At 54.1% G+C, this 25,877-nt stretch overlaps 12 protein-coding genes across 12 annotated transcripts; 9 read left to right on the top strand and 3 right to left on the bottom strand.

Annotated features, from left to right (window-relative positions):
* Positions 1-88: 88 nt before the first annotated feature.
* Positions 89-2,050, top strand: AB675_1277 (uncharacterized protein; the record flags this gene model as incomplete). Its single annotated transcript, XM_018141154.1, has 1 exon — positions 89-2,050. The coding sequence occupies one exon, from the start codon at positions 89-91 to the stop codon at positions 2,048-2,050; it is 1,962 nt and encodes a 653-aa protein (XP_017995724.1).
* Positions 2,051-5,520: 3,470 nt separating this feature from the next.
* AB675_1275 (uncharacterized protein) lies at positions 5,521-6,570 on the top strand (the record flags this gene model as incomplete). Its single annotated transcript, XM_018141153.1, has 3 exons — positions 5,521-6,022; positions 6,079-6,474; positions 6,548-6,570. The coding sequence occupies 3 exons, from the start codon at positions 5,521-5,523 to the stop codon at positions 6,568-6,570; spliced, it is 921 nt and encodes a 306-aa protein (XP_017995657.1).
* A 101-nt stretch (positions 6,571-6,671) lies between these two features.
* Positions 6,672-7,085, bottom strand: AB675_1274 (uncharacterized protein; the record flags this gene model as incomplete). Its single annotated transcript, XM_018141152.1, has 1 exon — positions 6,672-7,085. The coding sequence occupies one exon, from the start codon at positions 7,083-7,085 to the stop codon at positions 6,672-6,674; it is 414 nt and encodes a 137-aa protein (XP_017995641.1).
* Positions 7,086-7,448: 363 nt separating this feature from the next.
* Positions 7,449-7,757, top strand: AB675_1273 (uncharacterized protein; the record flags this gene model as incomplete). The annotated part of the gene is made up of 1 exon (XM_018141151.1): positions 7,449-7,757. The coding sequence occupies one exon, from the start codon at positions 7,449-7,451 to the stop codon at positions 7,755-7,757; it is 309 nt and encodes a 102-aa protein (XP_017995669.1).
* A 528-nt stretch (positions 7,758-8,285) lies between these two features.
* AB675_1272 (uncharacterized protein) lies at positions 8,286-10,073 on the top strand (the record flags this gene model as incomplete). The annotated part of the gene is made up of 2 exons (XM_018141150.1): positions 8,286-8,391; positions 8,506-10,073. The coding sequence occupies 2 exons, from the start codon at positions 8,286-8,288 to the stop codon at positions 10,071-10,073; spliced, it is 1,674 nt and encodes a 557-aa protein (XP_017995631.1).
* A 221-nt stretch (positions 10,074-10,294) lies between these two features.
* AB675_1271 (uncharacterized protein) lies at positions 10,295-11,629 on the top strand (the record flags this gene model as incomplete). The annotated part of the gene is made up of 1 exon (XM_018141149.1): positions 10,295-11,629. One exon carries the CDS (start codon positions 10,295-10,297, stop codon positions 11,627-11,629), a length of 1,335 nt encoding a protein of 444 aa, XP_017995644.1.
* Positions 11,630-12,415: 786 nt separating this feature from the next.
* On the top strand, positions 12,416-13,753 carry AB675_1270 (Nuc-1 negative regulatory protein preg; the record flags this gene model as incomplete). Its single annotated transcript, XM_018141148.1, has 1 exon — positions 12,416-13,753. The coding sequence occupies one exon, from the start codon at positions 12,416-12,418 to the stop codon at positions 13,751-13,753; it is 1,338 nt and encodes a 445-aa protein (XP_017995710.1).
* A 220-nt stretch (positions 13,754-13,973) lies between these two features.
* Positions 13,974-15,315, bottom strand: AB675_1269 (DNA repair protein rhp57; the record flags this gene model as incomplete). The annotated part of the gene is made up of 2 exons (XM_018141146.1): positions 13,974-14,892; positions 14,939-15,315. The coding sequence occupies 2 exons, from the start codon at positions 15,313-15,315 to the stop codon at positions 13,974-13,976; spliced, it is 1,296 nt and encodes a 431-aa protein (XP_017995681.1).
* Positions 15,316-15,817: 502 nt separating this feature from the next.
* Positions 15,818-17,556, top strand: AB675_1268 (uncharacterized protein; the record flags this gene model as incomplete). Its single annotated transcript, XM_018141145.1, has 2 exons — positions 15,818-16,360; positions 16,402-17,556. The coding sequence occupies 2 exons, from the start codon at positions 15,818-15,820 to the stop codon at positions 17,554-17,556; spliced, it is 1,698 nt and encodes a 565-aa protein (XP_017995677.1).
* A 3,693-nt stretch (positions 17,557-21,249) lies between these two features.
* Positions 21,250-23,211, top strand: AB675_1267 (uncharacterized protein; the record flags this gene model as incomplete). The annotated part of the gene is made up of 1 exon (XM_018141144.1): positions 21,250-23,211. The coding sequence occupies one exon, from the start codon at positions 21,250-21,252 to the stop codon at positions 23,209-23,211; it is 1,962 nt and encodes a 653-aa protein (XP_017995714.1).
* Positions 23,212-23,271: 60 nt separating this feature from the next.
* On the bottom strand, positions 23,272-23,970 carry AB675_1266 (uncharacterized protein; the record flags this gene model as incomplete). The annotated part of the gene is made up of 2 exons (XM_018141143.1): positions 23,272-23,894; positions 23,958-23,970. 2 exons carry the CDS (start codon positions 23,968-23,970, stop codon positions 23,272-23,274), a joined length of 636 nt encoding a protein of 211 aa, XP_017995702.1.
* Positions 23,971-24,729: 759 nt separating this feature from the next.
* On the top strand, positions 24,730-25,455 carry AB675_1265 (putative hydrolase; the record flags this gene model as incomplete). Its single annotated transcript, XM_018141142.1, has 1 exon — positions 24,730-25,455. One exon carries the CDS (start codon positions 24,730-24,732, stop codon positions 25,453-25,455), a length of 726 nt encoding a protein of 241 aa, XP_017995682.1.
* Positions 25,456-25,877: the final 422 nt, after the last annotated feature.

The following is a 25,877-nucleotide window of genomic DNA, read 5'->3' as shown; positions in this document are numbered from 1 at the left end:
CTCAAGTAAATGCATCGGCTATTGCGCCGACCTGCAGTGCAACTCCAACCCATATATACTACAGACACCCGCTGCATCATGCAGAGACATGACTACAGATGAAGACACGGCCGCCGGGCTGATTGCCTGGCTCAACAGTCTAGACGTCGCGGGCGATGTTCAGACTATCAGTGATCTCAACGATGGCGACGTGATATGGAAGGTCCTACAACGAATCGACGCGCTGAGCTTCCCAGGCAGGCTCCCGGAAGAGGCCAATACCGACCAATGGATCCCACGATGGAACAATCTGAAGCACATCAACGATGCTCTCACCATGTTCCTCGCGGAAGACTGTGGCCAGAGACTCCCTCTGTCGAGCGGCGCCCCTGACCTCAAGGCCATCGCTCAACATGCCTCCCTACACGATACTGTCGCGTTGCTGAAGCTGGTTGTCGTGGCTGCCATCAACTGCAATGACCGCATCGAATACCTTACGCAGATGCAAGATCTCAATGCCACTACACAGGAAGTGCTCATGCGCACGGCTCAGGAGGCCAGTGAACTTGAGCCAGATGACGCGTCAGAACGACCAGCGTACGAAGAGCCACCTCCCTCGTCGAGTCCGCCGCCGAAGACCCCACCCTCGAGGAATGGACGCGTGCACTCAGACTTCGAGGCTGAAGAGCGGTTGGGAAGGGTACTGGCAGACAACCAAAGGATAGCGCACGAGAAACGAGACGTGGAGAAGCAGTTAGACGAGGCATATGCACGATATGAGCGCCTACAGGAGAGCTTGGATAAGACACAAGACGAGCTGAAGGAGTCTAATGATCGACTATCTGCTGTCCTGGCGGGCAAGGCAGAGGGCACGAATCGTGATGCACGAAATGAGACGGTCATAGCACAGCTGGAGTCTCGAGTGTCCTCGGCGGACGCGGAGATTGAAGAGCTGCGGAAGTCGAATGAGCTGTTGAAGATCAGAGTCGAGAAGACGCAGAAGCTACAGGACGACTATGACGAGATCAAGATCGAGAGAGATCAGTTGGCGAGAAAAGCTAACGCTGCCGATAAGTACAAGCAGAAACTGGAAGCGAGTCACGACCTGGAAAGAGAGAATCAAAACCTGAGGCAAAGGGTAACGGAGCTACAGAGCCAAGTGCGTGATTCTGACTCGTCCACAATGGCAAAGTCAGACTTGCGCCGAGAGAATGAAGAGCTGCAAAAGCTGCTGTCGATGATCGAGCAGGACTATAACGAAACGTCAGACATGAAGAAACGACTTGAGTTTGACTACCAGACGCTGGAGGCACGGTACCAGGATCGCGGAGAAGATCTGCGCAAGCATCAACAAACCATCGAAGATTTGCAGAGCCGCTTGCAGAATGGCGACGAGGAAGGCCAAATGCCCATCGCTTCCGATACAGCCAAGGCATTGGAGGACGACGCCGCCTCAGAAGAGGCCGAAGACACTCCTCCGCCATCAGAGAAAGCAGACGACTTCGCAGAAAGCGAGGCACGGCTGACTGCAGCTCTTGTCAACGGTGAGTCGGAAAGGACCGACGACGGCATCACCGAGGACGAGCTGAGAGCCATTATGTCGGCCATGCGCGCCCAGCACCAAGCCGGCACAGCAAGCGAGAAGGAGAAAGCTCAAAAGAAGCTCATCATAGCCCTCGAGAAAGGCCGGTCGAAGAACAACGAACTGAAAGACCATATCAAGAAGCAAGCAGAGCTGATCCAGCAGCTCCAGGCTCACGCACCTCCTACGGCGGAGAAAGAAGCGGAGAGGCCGCCAACTCCTCCACCAAAGGACATCGAGCCGGAGGTCCGGGCACCTTCACCCACTGAATCTGAAGCAGAACACGATTTGGACGCAGCTAAGAAAGTGATCGTCAATCTGCGGAGAGAACTCGATCTCATGACATCTGCATGGTACGAACAGAACCGCCGGATCGCGAGCAGTGGAATGGTCACATTGCGGAATCGGGCGTCACCCGAGCCGAGAAGCTTTCTGGGTCGACAACGGAAGATGGTCGACGCGGTAGCCCTTGGCGGTATGGCTAGATGAAATGAAGTCAAGGCATTGCATGGCATGGAGCGTTCAGACTTGGCTTATGAAGCATATCAAGATACCCAATTGCTTAGTATTCAATCATTGTTATTTGTTGCTGATGCATCCAGCTGCCACGAACGTAAAGTACACTACTTTTCTCTGGTGTACTTGCTGCAACCGACAGATCCAAATAGCTCCTGCCGTCGAGATTCGTACATCCGCATTATTACTCAGCTGTTTCTCTCGATTCCGCGATTTGTCGGATGTGCCTTGTCTGTAGGAGACACGAGTTATGCAAGATCTTTTGGGCGGCCCACGCGGACGCCATCTCGCTCTCGGCACATTTTGGCCCGCCGGCCGCGGCATACCCATGGACGAAACTAATTTTTCTCGTACCTCCGAGTCCATACAGCTCTCCCGTTGACCTTTCTTTTAGATCGTGGATCCTCAGCATAACTTTTCACTTTCCGTGTTGAGGGCCGAAGGGCTCCATCACGATCTCTCGTCAGGCACACGCGCGCTGTGGTCGCGAAATGATGACAATTGGGAAGCCCCAAAGCAACAATCAAACTTGCTTACGGAGTGACGTCTGCTGTCTTCTACCTATCGTTCGTCGGATGACCTTCTTCCCCCTTCCTTGAGCAGAAAACGCGAGAATCCACCTTGTTGCAAGCTGGAACATGTGTGGCCGCCTTATCAGGTCCCTCGACTACTCAGAGCTGTTGCGTCGTTAAAAAATGTCAACAGAAAATTAGAAGGGCTAAGATTGTATCGATTCGCTCGTCTTACGAGAGAAACTACATGCGAGAAATCTCACGCCCCTCCATCGACCACTCCCATCCCCCTTTGATGACTGGCCTTTCTCTATTGTTGTCTGCTGCCAAATGTCCGAAGCAATGCTCGATTTAGTAGCTGCTGAGCAAGAGGCGACGTTGTCGTATTCTACTACCGCTAGGTACTACTACTAGTACTGCCGCTGTTCCCGAGTTCTGAGATGATGGCAGGTAAATTTTGTTGTCTTCCCATCCGAACACATTCGTTAGAGTACTCGCCCAGCAAAGCGGGCAAATCGAGCAAGATGAACGGGACTACTAAGAGGTCCTCGTCGATAGGTATCAGTCGGCGGGAGAGTGTGAGGAGGAGTATATCTGGGCTGTCGCAATGGGGGAGGTCGCTGAGTGTCAGAGGTGATCGTGAAAATGGCCATGGTGAGGCGTTCGTGCAGCATTGGACGCTGCGCAATGCTGACCATTAGAACAGGTCCTTCTAATGCAGCCGAGAACAAGACATTGTTTCAGGGCTTCGAATGGTATACGTCGTCGTCACAATCGGAGTCGCACTGGAAGCGGTTAGCCAAGATGCTGCCATATTTGAAGACCATTGGCATTTCGATGGTGTGGCTGCCGCCAGGCTGCAAAGCGTCGCGCCCCGATGGGACTGGATACGATATTTACGATCTGTATGATCTGGGAGAATTCGACCAGAAGGGTAGTCGTAGAACGAAGTGGGGCTCGAAAGAGGAGTTGGTCGAACTAGCCAATGTTGCGAAGCAGTTGGGCATCGGATTGATGTGGGATGCTGTTTTGAACCACAAGGCCGCTGCGGACGAGACTGAAGATGTTCTGGCGGTCAAGTGTGATCCAGAAGGTATGCTGTCTGACAATGTATGCTGAGCTGCGTGCTGATATCCATGCAGACCGACGGAAAGAGCTCACCGCGCCCAAAGACATTCAAGCCTGGACGAAATTCAACTTTCCCGGACGCGGGTCGAAGTACTCCGGAAAGCGGTGGACGGCCAAGGATTTCACCGGCATCGACTACGACGCAAATACGCACAAGCCAGGCGTGTACAAGTTCAAAGAATGGGCCACAGATGTTGACACCGAGCGCGGAAACTACGACTACCTCATGTTCGCTGACGTTGATCATTCTAATAAAGAAGTCAAGGCCGATCTCCTGCATTGGTCGATCTGGCTTACCTCGACCCTTGGACTGTCTGGCATGCGGCTGGATGCGATGAAGCACTACAGCACGGCGTTTCAGGTGGAACTAGAAAAGCACTTGCACGAGCAGTTCGGCCGAGACTTCCTGATTGTGGGCGAGTACTGGACGTGGAATGCGCTGACGTTGAGCAATGTTATTGGCAAATTCAAGGGCAGGATATCTCTTTTCGACGTTCAACTGGTGTACAACTTCAGCGATTTCAGCAAAGAGAGCAAGAAGTCGAAAAGCTCAGTGAACGGCGATCTCAGGAGGATATTCGACGGGAGCTTACTCGAAATGCACCCACAAAGGAGTGTGACGTTCGTTGCGAACCACGATACCCAAGAAACACAGAGCCTGGAAGCCGTCGTCGAGCCGTGGTTCGTACCGCACGCCTATGCTCTGATTCTACTAAGGCAAGAGGGCACACCCTGCGTGTTCTACGGAGATATGTGGGGTATGAACGGCCCCAAGCCGCGAGCACTCGCCGCAGGCGGTAAGCTGCCCCGATTAGTGGCAGCGAGACAGAGATACGCATATGGAAAGCAAAAAGACTACTTCGACGAGCCCGACTGCATCGGCTGGACCAGATTCGGAGCTCTGTCGCGGAGTAACGGCGCAGGACTGGCTGTCCTGGTGAACAGCAGTTGGGAGGTCAGGCTCAAGAAGATGCTGGTCGGTAGCAACCACAAGGGTGAGATTTGGACGGATATCATGAATTGGGCGTACGGTGAAGTGGCGATTGATGACTTTGGCTATGGCGTCTTCCCGGTCGCTGCGAGAGGGATCAGCGTTTGGGTGCTCAAGGGTGCGAAGGTAGGGATAAGATTGAGAGCTTGGTTTGGGATGCTCAGAATTTTGATAGCACGGAGAAGTAATAAGGATGTAACAGTAGAAGCGAATTTACCGCACACGGCATACTGAGCAGCCTACTGATGGCCAGTACTTGATGCTGTAGAACGACCAGGAATATAAATCTCGACTGAGCTATTTGTGTTCTCGCCCCATCAGACAGCAGCAGATGCTGCCGTGATATGGCAAGCAGAGTCGCTGTTGGATAGCCTTCGCCTCGCCAAAGATAGAGAAAGAAGTATTGAAGCTCGACGAGGGCGACACGATTATTTATACCCTTCCAGTTGAAGTGCACATCGAGGCGAAGTTAGAGTGGTAGACTTCACTGTCAGTAGCATGACTCAGCATTGGGCTGCTGCCTGTTGTATTCACTTGAAAGGACGAGCATGTTGACAGTTGAGGCTATTTCATGCCCGAGTCACTTGAACTACACGTCAATTGGCATTGTGAAAGAATGCAAGCGTGAAAGCGAGTTATGGTTGACCGTCACGTCGAGCCTGTCAACCGGCGTACCGAAGCCAAGGCCAACCTTGGAACCCAGGCCCCGTCAAAAGTGGAGCCCCATCAACTCACGTGCCATCCCAAAGTTCCATCCATAAAAAAGTTGCTCCCTCTACACCGCCGATCACCACACCCAAACCCACCACCGAATGGCGGAACAGACACCAGAGCGGTCGGCCTACCTGCCGCCGCATGCGCGGTCGCAGCAGTCGAACAATTGGCGCGTCAAGGACGACTCACCTAGAGTTGAGCAAAACTCGCACTTTCGACAGGATCGCAACAACTCAAACACGGGCGAAAACAGTTCAAGCGTGGATTCGGGATCACGTCTTTGGGTCGGCAATCTTCTCTACACTGCATCGCGAGAGGATGTAGAACAGTTGTTCACAGCAAATGGCTTTCCACCCACGGGTCTGTCCATGAGCGTTGATCCATTTACACAGCGAAATCCTTCATACTGCTTCTTGGACTTTGAGACGGCTGAGGATGCAGCTCGTGCGATGGAGGCGATGAATGGCAAGGAACTGCTTGGAAGGGAGATCAAGGTCAATCCAGGCGTGAGACGTCAGCAAGGTGATGGAGAGCGACGGACTAGGGACTTCAGCCAGACTGGAGGCACAGGAGGGAGCCGCTTCACGAGGGACTATCCACGTATGTCCTTCCGAGTATCTGAACACGAGGACGTGTTGCTAACATAGGGCGTCCAGAGAACGGCACTCAATCATCACCAGCGTACAACCGCTGGAATCGAACCGATCAATCGCAATACAACCAGAATGCCCAATCTCAAGGATTTCGGCTCTATGTTGGTGGGCTGCCTCGCATCGAACCTCAAGCTGCTTGCGAGAGCACCATCCGCCAGCTGTTCACAGAGAGTGGCTTCGACGTTGCTGCCATAAGCAAGCTCATCTCTCCACACCCAGACAAGGCCGAAGAACCCGGCAATCATCACTACATCTTCGTCGATATGAACAGCTTGCAGGATGTCGAGGCTGCAGTTGAGCGTATGAATGGTATTGAGACCGAGTGGGGTGCATTGCGAGTCGGCCAGGCGAAGCAGAACCGCGACCGCGAGCGGAGACCGAACCAGAACTACGAGCGTCGTGAGCGTGATGGCCCACGGCTGAAGAGCGAAGTGCCTGGAGATGACCAACTCGGCAATATGACCGTTCACAGGTCTCGTCGAGGAGAACTATTGACCAAGCGTCTCTTATTCGTGGTTTTTGAGCATGATCGACCAGAAGTCATGTTCCAATACTGGCGTGCCAAAAGATGCTTCTGAGCGGCATCTGGTAAGCCGTCAAGTCTCCAACCGCAATGTCAGAATCAATAATGATACGTAGGCGGCCACACTAAGCGCCGCCAAAACGATCACCACATTCCCACTCGTCCTGAACACCTTCCTGTTGAGCCCATCGTCTCCAACTTCACTGAAGAACTGCTTGTTTCCCTGTGCACGGCGATAGAGCGAGACCGCAAGCACACCAGCCCCAAAGACAGCGTAGAGCGCACCGATGCTGTAGAACTCCGACGTGAAGATCTTGAGAACAATCAGTGCGAAAGCGAATTGCGATAGTGATGTCCGGATATAGGCCCCTTCAAAGGTCCGCTGGGCGGCGCGGATCTCGACCAGCTCGTCGTCGGTGAGTTGGATGCTGCGGGCGCGATGCAGGCGGAGGCGGAAGCGATCGTCGGCGCGAACTGTTGAGAACATTGATACTGAGTTCGTCCACCAGAAGGTGTCACGAAGTTACGATGATCTGACTACAAATGCACGTGGGAATGGGGCTGATCGCTCCCACAGCCCTGGAATGTTGCCCCGGAAAGTCGGGAAATCAGAAACCTTCAAAAGACGTCATTCGTTGGTGTCCTATGCGCCTGCCTTGCGGCTCGTCGACAATTGTTCTTGACATTCTTTACACTACACCACTCAACCATCACATCCACCACACTCCATCTCTTACGCTCATTGCTCTTACGACGGCATCGAACAATCCATCGTCAGACTACTCATTTCATCGGAACACATCACTATCTCACTATCCAACGAACACAGCCCACCGAACCACGACCCAACATGCGTTTCCAAATCTTGTCCCTCGCCGCCATTTTCCTGGCAATTGCCAGCGCCCTCAAGGCACAGTCACAGTTCCTCATCTCATTCCCGAACGAGGCACCACAATCAGACGTCGACCGAGCAATGGACCTTATGAGGGAAGCCGGCGGAGTCATCGTCCACGAATACAAGTTGATCAAAGGCTTTGCCTGCAAAGCGTCTGAGGCGGCCATTGAGAGCATCAAGACAATGGGTGGAAAATTTCCGCCGATCGTTGAGGAGGATAGTGTCGTCAAGCTTAATGGGAAGACAAGCGATGGAGATGCTTAGATCAGGTGGCAGGATGCGGGATTGACACGACTGGGAAGGATTTTGGAGGATGGACCTAATGACACTTCATGATGCGACTTCAGCCTTTTCGACGATGCGTACAGCTTGCATTGATGGTATTGCTACTGGCCGTTCATCAGGCACGGGATTACTGCACATTCATAGTTTACTGGGTTGACGCACGGACCCCTCAACAACATATCAATTTCGAACCTTGTCCGTCGTCCGGTGAACTTCCAGACAATGAAACAACGGCGTCGGATATGCTGCCGTATATCATATCAACGTGCGCTTAGTTGAGTTGATCTTCAATTGATCTTAATAAGTTTGGTCTGATATCAAAGCGGGCTTTATGCTGATTGGTGGTCGCATGGGCAGGTACACCGCTTCACCACCGCGACTTCTAAATTCAACGCGACTACTTCACCTCAGAGGTCGCGATGGCAACCAATTGATTATTGATCTTCTCTCTCAACTTCGCACAGATCATGCTTTCGACATCTTCTATCCACCTTGATCTCGCTGACCATGGCCGAGGTGTCGTCCTCGTCCAAGCGACGTCTAAGCGATACGGCATCAGGACCCGTCCAGGATGATGAAGAAGTCTTCATCGTCGAGCGCATACTCGCAGAGAGTCCTTTTGAAGTCGATGGCAAGACTGTGACAAAGTACCTCGTCCTTTGGCAAGGCTACCCACCAGAGGATTGCACCTGGGAACCTGCTGAACAATTCGACGATCTCGCAACAGTATTGGCCACCTACTGGGAAGAAGAGGCCAAAGGTGAACTTCCCGATGCAGCGTATATTGCTAAGGTCGAGTTTCTTATGGCAGCGAGAGAGCAGCGCGAGAGAGCAGAGTCAGAAGCTGCCGAGAGTGTCGTCAGCGTCAGCTCCAACAACACTGCTGTTGGCCGATCACCTAAACGAGTGAAAGTTGACCCGCCTCGGCTGTCTAAGCACATCGCTCAGCCGCCGCCGCCAAAGAAGAAGCCTCCACTACCGCCATCAACAAATCTGTCGAGTGGCACATCAACTGCTCCGAGACCCATCCAACCCCTGAAGCCTGTCCGACCGAGATCGGACTATATCGCATCCTCGACCACTCTCAAAGCCAAACCCAGCGCGACACTCAAGATATCAACCTTCAATGCCTCCAAGCCAAAGCCACAAGGGCCGTCGCTAGCAAAGAAGTCAGTGAGTTTGGCTTCGAAGCCTTCGGCGACATCCAAGCCCCTACAGCAGAAGAAACCTAGCGAGCCTGGCGTCATGGACCATACGAAAAGATTCCGAAATCTGCAACATTGGGGAAATGCGAAGAAGAAGGCTGCGCAAGAGCCACCCGTTGATCCTGACGATCCCAATCTCAAGATGGTCGGTGCACGTAGTCCATTACAGTCTCGCAGCCAGTCCCCCGACAGTCAGGCAATGTTCTACCCTGAACAAGAGGTTGTGGCTTTCCCCATCGGCGCCGACGCCAAAGACAGTCCTGCAGACATGGCGCCGCCCGAGCATTCTGAGCTACCTACGTTCACACGCACTCTACTCACAAAGCCAAAGCTCAATGGTCTGAATCAGTGCGACGAGACAGCTAGACGACCACTAGATCGCATTGCAGAGGCGGTCCCAACGCCCTTCCAATCTGCAGACGTTGACCCTGACAAACTGAGCAAGGACCGTAATTCTGTACGTGAGTCGCCACAGGCCACGGCCGCCAGCCCTCAAGCAAATCGTCAGACCGGAGCTCTTGAAAACGACTCGCGCCACAGCCCCCAGATACACGGCGATCGGTCGTTGCTGATGGCTACACAGCCCAAGCAACCACAGGCTGTTACTGCTCAGGCGCCGACACATCACGCGCCTGCTCAGGAAGCAATACCAACAATGCGGGGCAAGAATGGTCGCTCTTGGGCGGCAGACGAAGTGGTCGTGCACTTATCGTTGGGTGATTACAATATCGGTCCCGTCAAGCTAGCAGGTTATCCGACCATCGTGCGGGCTGCACTGATCAACTACAAGCGCAACCACGATGCCTCCGTAGTCGAGGTGCACTTCGCTCAGGGTGACGTCTTAAATCCAATCGAATATCAGACGCGAGCACTGGATTTTATCCACTCCAATCACCATACCGCGGGAGTTATTCCATTTGATGATACAGCCAAGGTTTGCGAGGAGCTTGCCCACGGCTATCTCATTCCGCACGATCTATCTGCGGTGTGGATACTGAACAGCACGACTCCCCTGGCATTTGTACTTCATTCGCCAGATCATCCTCATGGCTGGCAAGGAATGGATATCGACAGCCCGACCCTTCGCTGAACCTGAGCGTGAAGGCCTTCAAATTGCGCCCGGGTACAATAGCATCACTTCCTGCAACTAATGAACCTTGTGACGCCAAAGGACGAAAGCTGTGCTTCCGGCAGATACGATTTGGCAGTTGTAAATACGGAGATCAGTGTTTCTTTAGTCATGAACCTGAGTACGTGCCTCCGCCTGCTACTGAGGCGACAAGACCTCGAGCACCATTAAGATCACAGACAATGGACGAGCGCGATCTTCGGCGTCTGAGCACATCCATCAAGGCCGACCCGGAGGACGCTCCACGCCAACCCGCCGCAATCGACGAAGAGTTCTCGAGACCAATCACCGACACGGCTCAGAGGAGACAGTCGATGTCAGCTGTGGGGGATAACCATCAGATGAAGCCAGTACTGAGACCTGAGCCGATCAAAATCAAGGCTGAAGATCCACGACTGCGTAGTCGAGCCTTGAAGCGACCTGAGCAGTCAGAGAGCAATGTTGAGCAGACAGACGTGATCCGAGAGCCAGCCAAGCCTTTTGTGGATGTTCCATTCCTGCAACGTGGAAAGCCCACAGGGGTCGAGCAGACAGAACCAGCGAAGCTAAGGACCGACTGGTCGCCCGATCTGGATCTGGACTGGAACGAGTTACTTGCCGGGATGTTGGCCAAGACTTCGAAGTCTGCTGCGAGTGAACTGGAGAAACCATGTGCGGTCTTCGTTGGATTTCCTGCTCAATTTGAGATCCAGGCAGCAGCTTTGACGGCATGGGCAGAGAAGTATACTAAGCCTCGTCTTGTGTGTGGTTTCCAAGACTGGGCAGAGTTCGAAGATTTCACGACTCTGAAGGGACCTAAGCTGCTCTTGTTTCATGACAGCGAACCTTCATTTGCGACCCTCAAAGGAATGGGGAGAGCTCTTCATCGTGAAGATGTTGTTTGCTACAATGTGTCGTGGACGCAGCCAGTTGCAGCTGGCAAGCCGCATTATGGTGCCAGCCTTCTGTTCCCACGTGGCGCTGCGACGTTTGTACCCGAAGAAGTCTTTGTCTCTACGCCAGCAGTGGCATTGACTTTCCTCAAGTGGTATTGGCGCACTTACAAAGATCGCAGTGCAACACAATACAAATTGATGCTACGACCCAACATCCACGACTGGCTTCAGAAACGTATGATGGCCTTGGCTATGGAGGGCAAGTCTGATGAGGCGGGAATGTTTGTGGAGATGGTACAGATTGTCCAACAACTCTCGCCAGTCGATGTCACAGTACCAGGATTCACTGACGTTGGGACATTCGATGCACTTGCGTCGAAGTCACGTCTCATAACGTTCCCTGAATTTGAGAATGAGTATGATCACAGTGTAATAGCAAGTGTGGAGATCAAAGACGTTCAGAAGCGAGACGAGTTCTTGACCGAGCACTTTCTGGCCTTCACCATAGCTGAAGCCTGCAAATATCGGAAATTCTTGGTGCTGCATGCTGGCAATCTCACACAACCTGAAGAGGGCAGACATGTCAGCTTTCGCACGGCGACGGGATTCATGAATGAGGTTGAACGGAAAGGGAAGAAGTGATGACTACGAGCGGCGTTTATTATCCGGACTGAGAGACCACCTTAAAACTGTGATCAATGATGCACGACTGCTAGCAGTGTGGGAGCGGGACGGCAGTCAGTGCTTTTGATGTGGTATGAGTTCCGCCATGACTAACGAACGACAACGACCTGTACAACAGCGATACCAATTTCCAAGCAGCTACTACGACGGGCAACGGCTTTTATGCGTGCATTCAATGAGCGGGCAGACTCGGCGAACTGTCTACTTCGAGACACTTGTAGCTCGAGCAGCGGAGTATGAGAAGACCTTTGGAGAGACCAGCATCATACCAGCATCCTTTCTCACGATCGCAGTTATGGGAAACATCGATGCATGACGACTGAGCATATCAGATAGATGTACAAAGCATTTTCAACGAGGCGCAGTCTCGGCGTCGTCCTTCCATTGCCGCTGTTTCCGTGCCCCCAGCCGTACGCTTGAATCGTTCGGATCATAGTTCTGCTAGTCTAGACTGCGGAAGGTCGAGGAGCAGAACCTCTGTGTCTGCGGGTTGAACTTCAGGTTAATGCTGAGGTTTGGCGGAGATAGAAAGTTTAGATCCTCATAGCGTGGAAAAGGTTTCCGCTCCATTGAAGCCACAGACTGACCCCACGTGCTGCCGCTCGCTTGCGAAGATCGGATTTCTTCATGACACTGGGCTCCCCATAGACAATCCTACCTACACTAAGAATCCGACATATATCCGACCCCAGGGATAGACAACGATACATAACTACCGCCCGCGACTCACAATAATGGATCGCCATGCTCACACTGAGTCCCTATTCGGCGGTGTCACCTCGTGAGGCGCCGTACTCGCCCACATTAATCCTGCATAAGAGTCCTAGCGGCCGCTCGCTAAAGAGCGTAAGAAGCAGAGCTGTCGTCTATATCGATCGCGGTGTCGGCGCGAGTCCTCCTCCAGGTTCAATAAAAGAGTCGCCGAGACTGCAGAGAGCAGCGAAATCTTCACTACCTAAAGCTGCGGCGCCGACCACGGCACACTCATCTGCGGCATCCGCGACCGCCGCCGCAGCTGTCTCCGCCGCGAGGACGGACCACCCCGAGGCTGCGCCGCCGCGGCAGCAGCAGCAATCGCAACCTGCGACCTCTCAACAGCCACAGTCTACACACCAGCAGCCACGGCGCGAAACCCGTGAGCCCGCCCGCTCCGTCACATCACTCGCCATCAAGCGGCATGCCTCGGACTCGTCGCTCTCGCTCCGTGAAGTTGACAGCAGCAGCAGCAGCGGCACCACCTCCTCCACAAATGAAGACCCGATGTCATCAACCTCCATAACGACCGGCGCTCCCAAGTCCGCTGCCGACGCGCTCGCGCAGAACTTCAGCACATCCACCACCCTCACAGACAGCAATAATACTACCAACAACAATGATACAATACACGACCCAACAACATCCCCCTCCTCGTCAAAGAAGCCACGTCCGGAGACGCCAGCACGTAAACGCGTGCCTCTCAACTACGAGCACTGCCCCACGACCGACCTCGTCCAGCTGATCGCCGCCATGCTTCTTGAGCTAATCTCCTACAACGACGCTATTCCGCTTAAAGACGGCCACCTCACTCGCTTCCACTCCCGCGCTCCGCCCGGGATAAGTGTCCAAGACTACCTTCAGCGCCTCACCACTCACGCTACCCTCTCCCCACCCATTTTGCTCAGCATGGTCTACTACATCGACCGCTTGTGCGCGCTCTACCCGGCGTTCACCATAACGAGTCTAACAGTGCATCGATTTTTGATCTCGAGTGCGACGGTGGCGTCCAAGGGGTTGAGTGATTCTTTCTGGACAAACAAGACGTATGCACGGGTCGGCGGGGTGAGTCTGAATGAGTTGGCGTTGCTGGAGTTGGAGTTTTTGACGAGGGTGGAGTGGAGGATTGTGCCCCGGCCGGAGGTGCTGGTGGATTATTATCGGAGTTTGGTGGGGAGGAGTGAGGGGTTTGTTTTTGAGGAGGAGGGTGAGGGAGGGCAAGAAGGGGAAGCTCGAACTGGAGCAGAGGAGTCGAAGGCTACAGCAAGGGAGAATGCGGAGTCAGTGGGAGCGGTACAGGTCAAGGGCGAGCAGGGCGAGCCGACATGATTGTTCGGGGAAATAGAGTTCCTCGCTGCAGCTACTAGATATCTGGTACGCCAGAGCGATCAAAGAACACGCATGTTGTCCTTTTTCCTGGTGGCTCAGCCGGCCTGATAACGAGTTTGCCATTAACATCAGCTGTCTCTGCGGGTTTGATGACCTTGCATGTGTGGTCTGCCAACAGCAGCCTATCAACAAGTGTCATTTCATGGACCAAGATGTTCCTTTATGGGAACTCCTGATCTTCTTCGTCATCCTTCCAGAGACTATCATCCAACAGCTCCTCAATTTCCTGTTGCTTCTTGTCCTGCTTTCTCGCAACCAGACCTCCAGCCTCGATGGTGAACTCGGTGGATCGCACTTTGGGACCGGTCCAGGGGGCGTAGACGACGTTGATGAAGCGGCGCCTAATAGCTTCATCATCTTTGCTGCTAGACGGACCATCTCCGAATTTGAGCACGATTCTGGCGTCGACTTGTGATGCCCAGGCCGGACCGAGCGCAGGTGTCTTGAGATCGTGTAGCTGATCGACCGGCTTGTCACCCCAACCTGTGAAGAAGCGCTGTTGGTGGTCGAGAGACATGATAGTGTTGCGTGCGTCGCGCTGAGCTGAGGTTGATTGTGTTGAGGGCGTTTCCGAGGGCGAGGAGCGCATGATGTCCTGAGTGGGAATGATGCTCTCGGTAAAGCGGTCCCGGACCTGGTTTGAGCACACTACAGCAATGTTCTTCTCCATTGCGATGTTGTGTAGAGCCTGGCCCAGTCTGCCGAGTTCGCTGGCTCGAGCCCCAAGTGCGACTGCAGCGTCGCCCATGCGGTCGCCGCCGTGGAGTGCTGCGGCAGCGGAGTCGAGGACCAAGAGACCGAATTTGCTCTTTCTCAGGAAGTGGGGAATCTGGAACTCGAGGATGTGCATCAGTCGATCGAAATTGGTGGCTTTGATGGTATACACATTGTCCAGGGACGGCTTCTGATGAGCGGGCAGCCCTTGGTAGACCGGACTCGACGTCAGGATCTGGACGAGGCGCTTGGTGTAGAGTTCGTCCTCTGTGCTGATGTACACAACGGCTTTACCCAGTCCCTGGGGCTCTGGAAGCTGTGCAGACAATAGCAGTCCGTACAGAATCTGTGTCTTGCCAGCAGCACTGGGAAGTGTTAGATGTCGACCATCATTCATACTCTGAAACGCACCTTTCGCCCACGACCTCGGAAACGAACCCGGTCGGGAATCCTCCGCCAAGGGCAGCATCGATGTCAGGATCAAGCGTTGAAATGAATTTGGCTGCACTGGATGATAGGCTCTTAGACTTCGCATCGCTGGCGGTGGGCAGCAAGTCGCTGCTAGATTGCGGCTTCGTGATCATGTTGAGGTCGCTGTGCAGGCGTCCAATGACGTTCGCGACAAGCCTCTGTACATCGAGTAGCGGTAATGGACAACGGCGAGCTATTTCTGCTGGTTCCAGAGAGACAAGCTCCGCGACAGTGATGTTCTCCCGTGTCAAAGAGTGCATCAAGTGGCGGTAGTTTGTAATGTCGAAGCCAGGGAGGACTTCGAACAGGTCCGTCATCTTTCAGATCGGCACTGTGGCTACATTTCGTTTGTGATTGAAGTCCGCCTCAACGCTCCTTGACTCTATCATCACCGGAAAGCATAGACGGAGGATCCATCTGGTTCCTCGCAAATAAGAGTGTCAAGATCACTGGGACGATGACCTTCGAAGCGAGCAGCCAAAGCTGTTGCTATCTTGTATGTACCTTAGTGGCACTTGATCGGTTGTCGTCAACATGGAAGCTACTGCCCACGGATGTATGTGGCTAACTCCGTACCTTACTTCACTCCAACCTACATTCATCTTTCCCAAAACACTTGCACTTCAGCTTCTTCACTTCTTTTGCTGTGACTCACGCGGAGGGCAGGCAGCTAGAATATGAGTAGTTCCCATGTTTGACCTTCGCATCTCCTCCTGATTGACATCCCTTACTCTCACGTAACCAACATACCTTCCAAAACCAAAGCCCAGCGCTGGTGTGCCTCATCACAGTTGCTGCGGCCACGTGCCCCTCCTCAACATGAGTGATGGGATCGAGGAGGACTTCAGAATCGCGCTGGAAGAGTTGACGACGAACGATCGCTATGCCATCTCGAATCTCACGTTGATTGCAAAAGAAGCAGTCGCGGCAGCAGAATCAATCTCAAGATGCCTCGTCAATCATATCAATCGGGCGCCTCCTGGCCGGAAACTGCCCGCATTGTATCTGCTTGACAGTATCAGCAAGAATGTGGGAAGCCCGTACACCATCTACTTTGGGCGGAACTTGTATGGCGTCTTCATGGGCGCATTCAGTCAGGTTGACGACAACGTCCGGCGGAAACTCGAGGAGATGCTGAGAACGTGGCGCGAACCTGTGCCTGGCAGCACCAGCACGCAGCCAGTCTTTCAGCTTTCGGCTACTCAGACCATCGTTGATAATCTCAACAAGCTGCGGGCAAGCAATCCGCAACGATACCCTCCACCTCCACAACCTCGAATGCCACAATTCCACCCACAGCGAGACACACCAACCCCTCCACAACAGCTGCCGCAAAGGCGCCGTCCCAAGCACAGGTATGGAGTACGTCAGCGTCGATCGACCACAAGCTAACACAACACCAGCATCCTGGCTACCCTCCACCGCCCGCCGTTCCACAGAGATACCCTCCGCCTCCTATCAACCATCTACCGCCAACTCCACAGCCGTTGCCTCCACCTCCAGCACCTACCGTCGATCTCACAGCCCTGCACCGCGACATCGATGACCTTACCACAGATGCAAAGATCGAGTGTGCGACCCACCCTATGGACATACCTGCACAGAAGCGTCTCACAACTCTACAAACGCTCAAGGAGATATTGGACAGCAACGGAGCCTCTCCCTCCGATTTGCTCTCGATCCGTCAGTCCATAGACGGACAACTAGAAAAGAAGAAACAAGCAGCAATTGCAGCTGCACTCCTGCCCGTTCCTCCGCCTCCCCCACCAGCTCTCCCAGCAGGTCTAAATTCCACAAATCTCGCCGACCTCCTCAGAGCCGCGACTGGCACACCGCCAGTCCTGCCACCACCTCCAGTTCTGCCCCTACCACAAGCTCCCGCTGCCCCTCCTGCCTTCTCGCTGCTCGACCAATTGAAAGCCGCAGGGCTTGTATCAAATGCCCCAACACCGCTACAGGCCCTGACACCACCAGCTTTCCCCATGTCCGTTGAAGTCAGCTTCACGTCAGCGTCGTTCAAGGTCCACCGCCCACAGATGATCACCTCATTCCTCACAGCTCGACCAAATCAATGCAGCACATGCGGCAGGCGTTTCACTTCGGACGAAAGCGGCAAGGAGAGAAAGGCACGACATCTCGACTCCCACTTCAAGACCAAAGCTCGGATGATCGAGGCTGAGAAGCGTGGTCAGAATAGAAGCTGGTATGTTGATGAGCGGGAATGGCTCGCCAGCAGAGAATACGACGACGCAGAAGAAGGCACGGAATCAGCAGCGCCATCTCCTGCAAAGAAGGTGCAGGACTTTGTGCGGGCGCCAACTGATCCGACACTGCGGTCTCTGCCCTGCCCAATAGACCAGGAGACGTTTAAAAGCGAATGGGACGACGGAGTACAGGACTGGGTCTGGAGAGACTGTATATTCGTGGGAGGACGTTACTACCACCTGTCTTGCTATAGAGAAGTCCATCGCGATCGCGAGAGCACTCCGGTGCCTCGAGTAGGCACTCCTGATGTTGCAAACAGTCTTCCTCGTAAGCGGAAGCTCGAAGATGCGTAGCATGCCATTCGTGACGGTAGCATGGTCCACTGGATGACACAGACGTATCAGCCAGAACAAATAAGGACCAGAGAAGACGCCTTTAGGGCTTTGGGGAGATGGATGTCCGCTCAGGCTGGTCACTGCAGCCAAAACAGTTGAGGTCCGCCTAGGAAGACGCTTTGAGGGCGATGGCGGTATGGTCGACTTCTGGTCGCTTCATATCTGAGGTACATGCGCAATGCCAAGAAACTATCACCACTCGTAATGGAAGATTGTGATTCATTTTCAGAGTGTCTGATCTGATTGGCGTGAACTTGAGCGCTCTGTCGTCGACTATTTCGGTCTTACACGCGATTCAGGATGGAGTGCACGTGAATATTTATCGGTCAAAGTCTTCCCTGCCACCTAGCACAAAGCTAGCAATGACAATGAAAAACGAAATAGCACAGCCCGCAGCAGCAAACTTGATCTCTCGTCAAGCAGGGCTGTTCTAATACTTACCAGCTGCCTGTCCAGCACGACCGAAATCGTACCCACAGTGCGCGGAAGCGACCACCACCACGACCCGTCAGACCCACCACTCCCCTGACCCGACCCATTCCCACGCCAGACCCAGAGGTATCACAAATGACGTCTCAGCACCCGCCCAAGACATTCCTAGTCTCTGGACGTCCCAGTGCTGACAGACCCAACGTCGCCGACTTTGCGGTCGAGTGGGCCGGGGTAAGCATACGCTATACCCTGCAGTCTACCTCACTTCCTAGTGCAGGTAGTGGTGATACTTGGATGCTGTGCGAGGGAAGGGTGGGAAAGGGAAGGAGGGGCTCGAGGGCTATGATGGAGGTGCTTAGGGAGGAGAGAAGCAAGGGGACGGTCGGGCTGGGCGAGATATATCTGGGTAGAAGGAAGGCGACAATGGGGGCTTTGTTAATGTTTGGTGCTCCTTTGTTGCGGCAGCGGGAGACGCGAAGAGGTCATGTTGGATGACAAAGCCCCAAGCTCGCAGGGTCTTTCGGATTGACAAAGAACATCTCTGCCAGCACCTCTTCCCAATGGCCCTGCCACAGGCAGCAAGCGATGATGAAAAGGGGGCGTCGCAACGTGATGCAGGAGTGATCAGTTCTCACACCACGTCTGACGCGATAGCAGACTCGTGAAAGGGCCCGATGTGTACATCAGGCAGAGTCATTTTGATAGGTCGGCAAGTCGCGAAACATTCCATGTCATCAGAGCAAGTCGAAGAAATCCGGGCCATCCGAGCTGAAACGCAATCCCGAACACCCACGTATCGGTTTAGGGTGGTTGTATCCTGTGCACTTGAGCGGTCCTGGGACGGTTGGTGGGTGGGTGCATGTGTCGTTATGCTTTCTAACACCAGCGTCTTTTTCACCCATTCGGCGCGAGTGCACAGTTCCTGCAATGGGACTCTTGAAATATCCGTGTTCGTAGCTGGGTTAGACAGCCGTTGAACAAATTCAGTGTGAGCCGGTGGGCTCCCCCGGTCGACTATCAGCAAGCTGTCTGTCAACTGGCGCGGGGGCACCGGTCACAATATGAAAAATTCTCGGCGTCGTCAGATCTCGTTGCATCGAGTTGTTCAGGTATTCAAACAAGGACGAAGCAGTGTTTGAGTGACGCCCCTTTTGTTTCTGATCATGACGACGGGCCATTCTGGGGATACTTCCGTCGAAGTCTCCCAATATATGCCTCTGCCACACGGTTCACCGCCAGGCGTCCCTGGGAGTGGCTGCAAGCGACAGATGAGCTGCCCCTCAACTTATGCTTGGACAGCACGTTCGTGTGGCATTGATGGCTATTCATAGGAGTGGTGTTCTCCTGATCTTGTGGCGCGAGGGCCAATCTTGGGCACAAAGGCCGATCTTGCAGCACGAAGGCTGATCCTGTGGCACGAGGCCGATCTTGCAGCACGGAGGCTGATCCTGTGGCACGAAGCCAATCTTGCGGCACGAAGGCCGATCTTGCAGCACGAAGGCTGATCCTGTGGCATGAAGCCAATCTTGCAGCGCGAAGGCTGATCCTGTGGCACGGAGGCCAATCTTGGGAGTGGTGTTCTCCTGTTCTTGTGGAGTGATATGCTCCTAATCTTTAGGAGTGGTGAGCTCCTAACCTTGAGGAGTGGTGAGCTCCTAATCTTTGGGAGTGGTGAGCTCCTGATCCTGAGGAGTGGTATTCTCCTTGATTCTCCTTGTGCTCCGACGAGCACGACGGGGCATGCGTGTTCCAGATGGTGGGCTGACAGGATCCTCCGGTTCGCTCTGATGACTGGGCGTGTTTCGCGACCTACCTGGAGAGAAGAAAGAAGAGACTGGAAAAAGGGGGAAGGACGGCAGCTTAAGTATAGGGTCCCTGGATTGGGCCTAAAACCGGAAATTGCTTCTGAGTTCCCCTCACCCCCTGCCTGAAGATCCTTGCTGATGTGAGATAAGAGCTCACTCGCGGCTTGTGGGCGATGTTGTCGATAGAACAGTGTATAAGCGCGAGAGTATCGCCTGCCTTCGATGCTCTCTGTTGCTAGAAAATCGAGGATGTTGGGAGGACACCCGTGGACTGCAGAGGGACACTGTCTGCAAACGCCTGTTTGCCATGACGCGGACACATCGGCAGACAAGCTTGGCTTACCGCGTAGACAAACAAGATAGAATTATCCCTTCCCCATGACTCTGCGAACAGCAGAATGCCATGATGAAAAAAAGGGCGTCGAAACGAATACAAGAGTGATCAGTTCCTGTACCCGTCCGGCGAGATCGGTCGACGCGAATGCAAGAGTGATCAGCTCCTGCACCCGTCCGACGCGATAACAAGCTCGCAGAGAGACCCGGTGTTGGAGCACCTGGCAGAGCTGTATTGCTGCGATAAGCTCGACTGCCCGAAAGCAAGACGAATCGTGAAAGACCGTACATCAGCGTTCGCCGGACGTCAGCCTCGAAGCCACCCAGACCGAAGCCCGATTCCCTCATACCTCGAAGCAATCCTCAATGACGACGACCACACCTCATGATCGTCGTTGCCTCCGCAGTGGCACGACGAGGTGTCCAGCCGACCCGGTTATCCAGTGCTTCGACGAACCACGACTCAGGAACTGCGGCTCCCCCAATGGTTCGACGGAGCACCGTATCAGGTGCGGCACCCTGTCAGTGCTGCAACAGGCACCAATCTCGGCGACGCTCTCCCAGTGCTTCGACAGATCACCGGCTATGTAGCCGCGACACCTCATCGGTGCCGCTAAAACACCTTCTTCGGAGAGAGCTTCTCCGGGTGCTTCGACAGATCACCGATCCAAGGACTCGCGGCTGCCTCAGTGCTTCGACAGATCACCATTCTGAGAACGACGCTTTACAGTGCGAATACTGTAGCAGCACGACAGAGTGGGCGATTCGGGCTCCGATATACCTCCTTGCAGGGTGGCTTGTTAAAGGCTGGTTTATCCGACTGGTTATGATGTCCCCTGCGAATTTCACGGCTTATCTGAAGAAGAAAAGGATGAAGGAGAATTGGGGGAGCTGGTTCGCCTTAAGTACCTAATTTCAGGTTCCCCTTATCAGCCGCTAGGCCCAGCCTGGGCCGAGCTTTGATCGACGACTACCAACTGTAGGCGCCATGCTTCTCCGTCCACCGTAGATATTCGCTCACCTCGAGGTTGTTTCCGCGCGGAGCATGATGCGTGAAACATTTGCATATGCGACCAGGAGTATGTCACGTCGCTCCCTTCAGCCGCGATGGCTACGAAGAGCTCTAGACGAAGCATTCATTTGCCCCTCGTGCGCCCGGAAAGCTCCAAAGGCCATCAATCGCGGCCCTAGCCAGCGACAGCAGAGATGGGCAACAACACTCAGTTCGAACACTGCCATCAACGCGAGCAGAAGCGTGCACGAACAATACCGAGCTCTGTATTCGGCTCTAGGTGATGTGCGTCGCAACGCCGCCGCCCACGTGCCCATCAGCAGGCTTCAGCTAGCTTTGGCAGGGCTCGAGTCCACAAGCCCACGAATACGAGTAGCGGTTCTGGGCCTGAATGTTGCCGACACAGCGAAGAGACTGGTTCGACTGCTACTGTCAGACCCACTTGAGCAAGAGGCGCAATGGGAGTGGGATCTGACACACGACCAAGGGCGCTTCGAGAATGGCTTACTGGTACGATATGGCCAAGCTGCGAACCCAAATCTGGCACAGTCCAATACCTCAATACCAGTGCTCGAGGTACCAGCGGGACTGCTGGAAAGAGCAAATATCGAGATCCTGATCTCGACGGTGAGCATGCCAGCTCACAGACAGCACCGCCAAATACCAGTCGATACATTCCTTGCGCCGGTGATTGGGACACCTTCAGCATTCAGCGGTCGCCATACAATTATCAGTCAGCCTGTACATCGCGCCGTCGTTGTGGCAAAAGGTCTCGAAGAGCTCTTCCAGGTGGCGGAGCTGCTTGCTGCTTCGGAGATCTCCTCCGATGAAGAACGCAACTCGATCAAGGTAGTTTTGCAGAATGAGAGTGGTTCTCTCGACGGAGATTTGGCTGTCATAGACTCGGCGAAGGCTGAGGCTGGTCTGCGGGCGATTCGAAGCTCTCTGGCAAAGGCTACGACGTACGAGCATCTGTGGATGGAGTCAGGTCTGTCTCAGGTGACGAAGTGGCTGACTTCGATATCCGGTGCGGACACCAAGCTACCTGCTCCGGTGGCGGATTTGATATCTGCTATTCTGCAGTCCGCCTCAACGAGCCTCAAGACGCAGGCGAAAGCAGACGCCGAATCACGACGGACTGATCTCTCTACGTTGACCAATTTGTCTTCTACCATTGACGACTTTTCCAGAAACGCGCACAAAGAACTGCAGTCTGGACTGTCGTCTGCTTGGTCTTCACGTAATTGGCGAAAGCTTGCATGGTACAAGTTGTTCTGGCGTGTTGACGACGTCGGTCTCATAGTTACCGATCTCGTGTCGAATGCCTGGCTGCCACGAACCGAACGAGCAGTGTACGAGATCTCTGGCCGACTCGCGCAAGCCGGAATATCTCCGATGGACATGGTCACGCTTCCAGTCGCACTCCAGAAGCAGACCCTTCCGGACCCGTCACCCGCCACGGCTCCACTGCCTATTCTACAAGCACAGGCCGTATCGACCGCGGGACAGACCGAACCGATCATCGTCAACGAAGGTGGTGCACCACGAGTCGAGCTTGAGCCAAAACCACAGCTTACGCCACTCTCAGCCGCAGTATCGGCGACGCGACAAACACAGATCGAAGCAGCAATTCTGTATTTGTCGACCCAGGCCCAGCAGCTCGTGATGCGCACGTTGTCCCTTGCCGGCCTTTCCGCCGGCCTTTCGGGCCTCACCTATGTCTCCCTCACAAATGGTGGCATCTACGAAGCCGGCACGATAGCTGCGCTGGGGACAACATTCGCGCTCTGGAGGTTGCAAGGTGGCTGGCAGGACGCTACGAAGCAGGTCGAGGGCGAGCTGTATGACGAAGGCCGCAATGTAATCAGGAGGATGACTGCTCGGATGCAGCAGCTCGTCGATGAGAAGGCGCACCCAAAGATTGATGAGGCAGGTCAGCGGCATTGGAGGCTGGCGTCGCAGAGTGTTGACAAGGCGCAAGTGGAACTAAAGCGGCTGCTTGAGAGCAGTGAGCCAAGCAAGAGCAAATAGGCCGACGAGGTGGCTGTTGTTGAGAAGTATGATACCCCTGTACCACAATGTCCACGGTTCTCAACGACTGTAGCAAAGAGCTCTGATAATGCTTCGGTAGAACTCGGTGAGTCCGTTGGAAGGCAAGGGTCTAATACCTGCCTGATCGTACCCACCCTGGTCACCACCATAACCGCCCTGACCACCGCCATATCCGCCTTGGTCACCATATCCCTCATCCCGCCTCTCGCGCCTCTCCTCCCGCTCCTCCCTTCGCTCCTCACGTCTGCTTTCTCCTCGTCCACCGCCATAACCACCACCATACCCACCACCACCACCACCCTGGTTGTAGTCAAAGTTAGGCCGATCCCGCTGGCCAGGATCATACTGATCCATCCCACCATAGTGCTCATCATACATCTGCTCCGCACCTCGCTGAGCACGCTCTTTCGTCCGGTGGCGGTCCCAGGCGTCCTCGCCTTTGGTTTCGGCCAGCTTGTCGACTTCGCCGCCGACGAAGCCGGCTAGGAGCTCTTTGGCGAAGGAGTGGTTGACGACTTGGCCCTCCTTTCTTTGGTGGTCTTCGAATAGCTTCATGCCTTCGAAGGCGGCGGCGCCGGAGATGAGCTCGTGAGAGAACTTGGCTTGGTGCTCTTCGGGGACATTGTCGTCGTAGACTTGTTGGTGTGAGTCGCGGGCTTCGTCTGTGGTGGGTTAGCTTGTGGGTTGTGGGGGAGGGGTACTGGGTGGGAAAAGGGAAGACGCACCCCAGCCGAACATCTTGACTGATTTCTTTGGTAGTAGTGGTTTATGAGGGGAGTCTGGGTATTGTATTGTTTGGATTGAACGTCTTCTGTATGCTTTGGAAATGTTCTTCAAACCCTACGGTCTACTTGAGCTTCATATACATGTTTGTAGCGAGGGGCAGTGCCCCTCGTCGAACAGAGAAAGACGCGTCATCTGGAACGCAACTTTAGCGGGCCGCTGTAGGTCAACGGCATCACTCAGGGGCAAACAGCGTCCGATTGGTGCTTCGAGTAGCCAGAATAACCAACATGGGATCGACTGAAGTCATTGTACAGTGATCCAGCTCACTTGTGTCAGCTGAAAAAGTATCGAGCTGTTCCAGGTTTGAGAAATCGGGGATCGAGAAGTTTATTGTCGTGCATCTGTCCGGCTTGCGAAGAACCCTAGACTGAGCCACGATGATATCAGCTTTGTTCGTCTGAGGACGTGGCACAGTCATTGGTACTTTGGCACGTTCTAGACCAGACTTTTGCAGGGTTCAAGAGCAGCTGCTGAAGACTGAAGAAAGATGTAGGATATCTCGCTTGGAAGAAACTCGTGGCTAAGCATCCTGCCAAGTCGGCATCAAAGCTTGGTCGAGAAACCCCAGAAATGTCTGGCTTTTTCGGATTTTGATCTTCACTTTCAAGTCTGATGTCGCCTCGCACAAAGCTGATGACATTGATCGTACATCTGATCGGACCATGCATCACAGTCAGATCGTCATCTAACCCTTAGGTATTGAGCCACAACATGGCGAAGTTGCCGACCGCTGCAGACTTCCCCGTGGAGCTCAGCCCAATCCTTCATGAGCCTTCTACTGGCAAACCAGTCAACATCATCCTGTTCCTTGCGGGACTGGGAGACTCGTCTGCTAACTTCTCGTCGTTTGCGCGCGCCCTGAACTTACCAGACACGATAGCAGTGACTCTACAGGGTCCGTACCCGCTACCTTTTCCGTTTGGGCCGGGCAATCAGTGGTCCGACGATGTACAAGTCGACACATTTACTGGCACATTCGATGCAGACTCTCCGCTCGGCAGATCAACAGCACAGATCACTGAAGCTGTCCAGAAGCTCATCGCTGATCATGGCTTTGCTGCATCACAGATCCTTCTCTTCGGAAATCGCCAGGGCGGCTCGGTGGCGCTAGCAGTGGCTCTCGCTTTGCAGAAGGTGTCACTGGGCGGAGTAGTCTCTGTCGGCGGCAGTCTCCCATCATCTGCGGCGCTAGCACCTTCGTTGAAGAACAAGACACCTCTGCTACTGCTTGGAGGCCGAAAAGGGACGCTTGCAAAGGATGATGGCAGCCCGGTGAAGCGCATCAAGGCAGCGTTCGAATTTGTGGAAAGTCACCAGTGGAAACGAGCTGATGACGGCTTACCACGAAATAGAGAAGAAGCACTACCGATGATGCAGTTCTTGGCTCGAAGGTTGAAGAGCCGACGAGGTGTGCCTGAGGAGGCTGTCGAGATCTGAACAAGCTCATGTCTGTGCTGTAAAGGAAAGCGATTGTGATGCAGTGGTAGACGAATATATTTACCTCCACACGTGGCAGCAATTAGCCAAAGTGTACTGAGGCAGTGGCGACACTGCACTGCGACGACTCCAAGCGTTCCAGGACTTTGCTTCGCATCGCTCATCATCTTCTACTACAGCCAACACTTATTCACAATTATTACTATCTCGCTTCCCGATCTCGCTGTCACCGCAGTCGTGCCAAGGTAGAGGCCATTTACGCGAGATCTCCTATTGGAGCGGGGGAGACGAGCCCAAGCCCGGGCGGCCGAGCAAATGCCCATGACCGCGCCCAGCGCCCAGCAGTCTAGAACCTGAATTTGTACTCTACAGCTACAGTCCCTAGGTAGAGCTCTATGTCAGCCATCTGCGCGCAGTCGCGT

Source organism: Cyphellophora attinorum (assembly GCF_001299255.1).
Source record: "Cyphellophora attinorum strain CBS 131958 chromosome Unknown Contig37, whole genome shotgun sequence".
Lineage (NCBI taxonomy): Eukaryota > Fungi > Ascomycota > Eurotiomycetes > Chaetothyriales > Cyphellophoraceae > Cyphellophora > Cyphellophora attinorum.
This window is presented reverse-complemented; position numbering and strand designations above follow the sequence as displayed.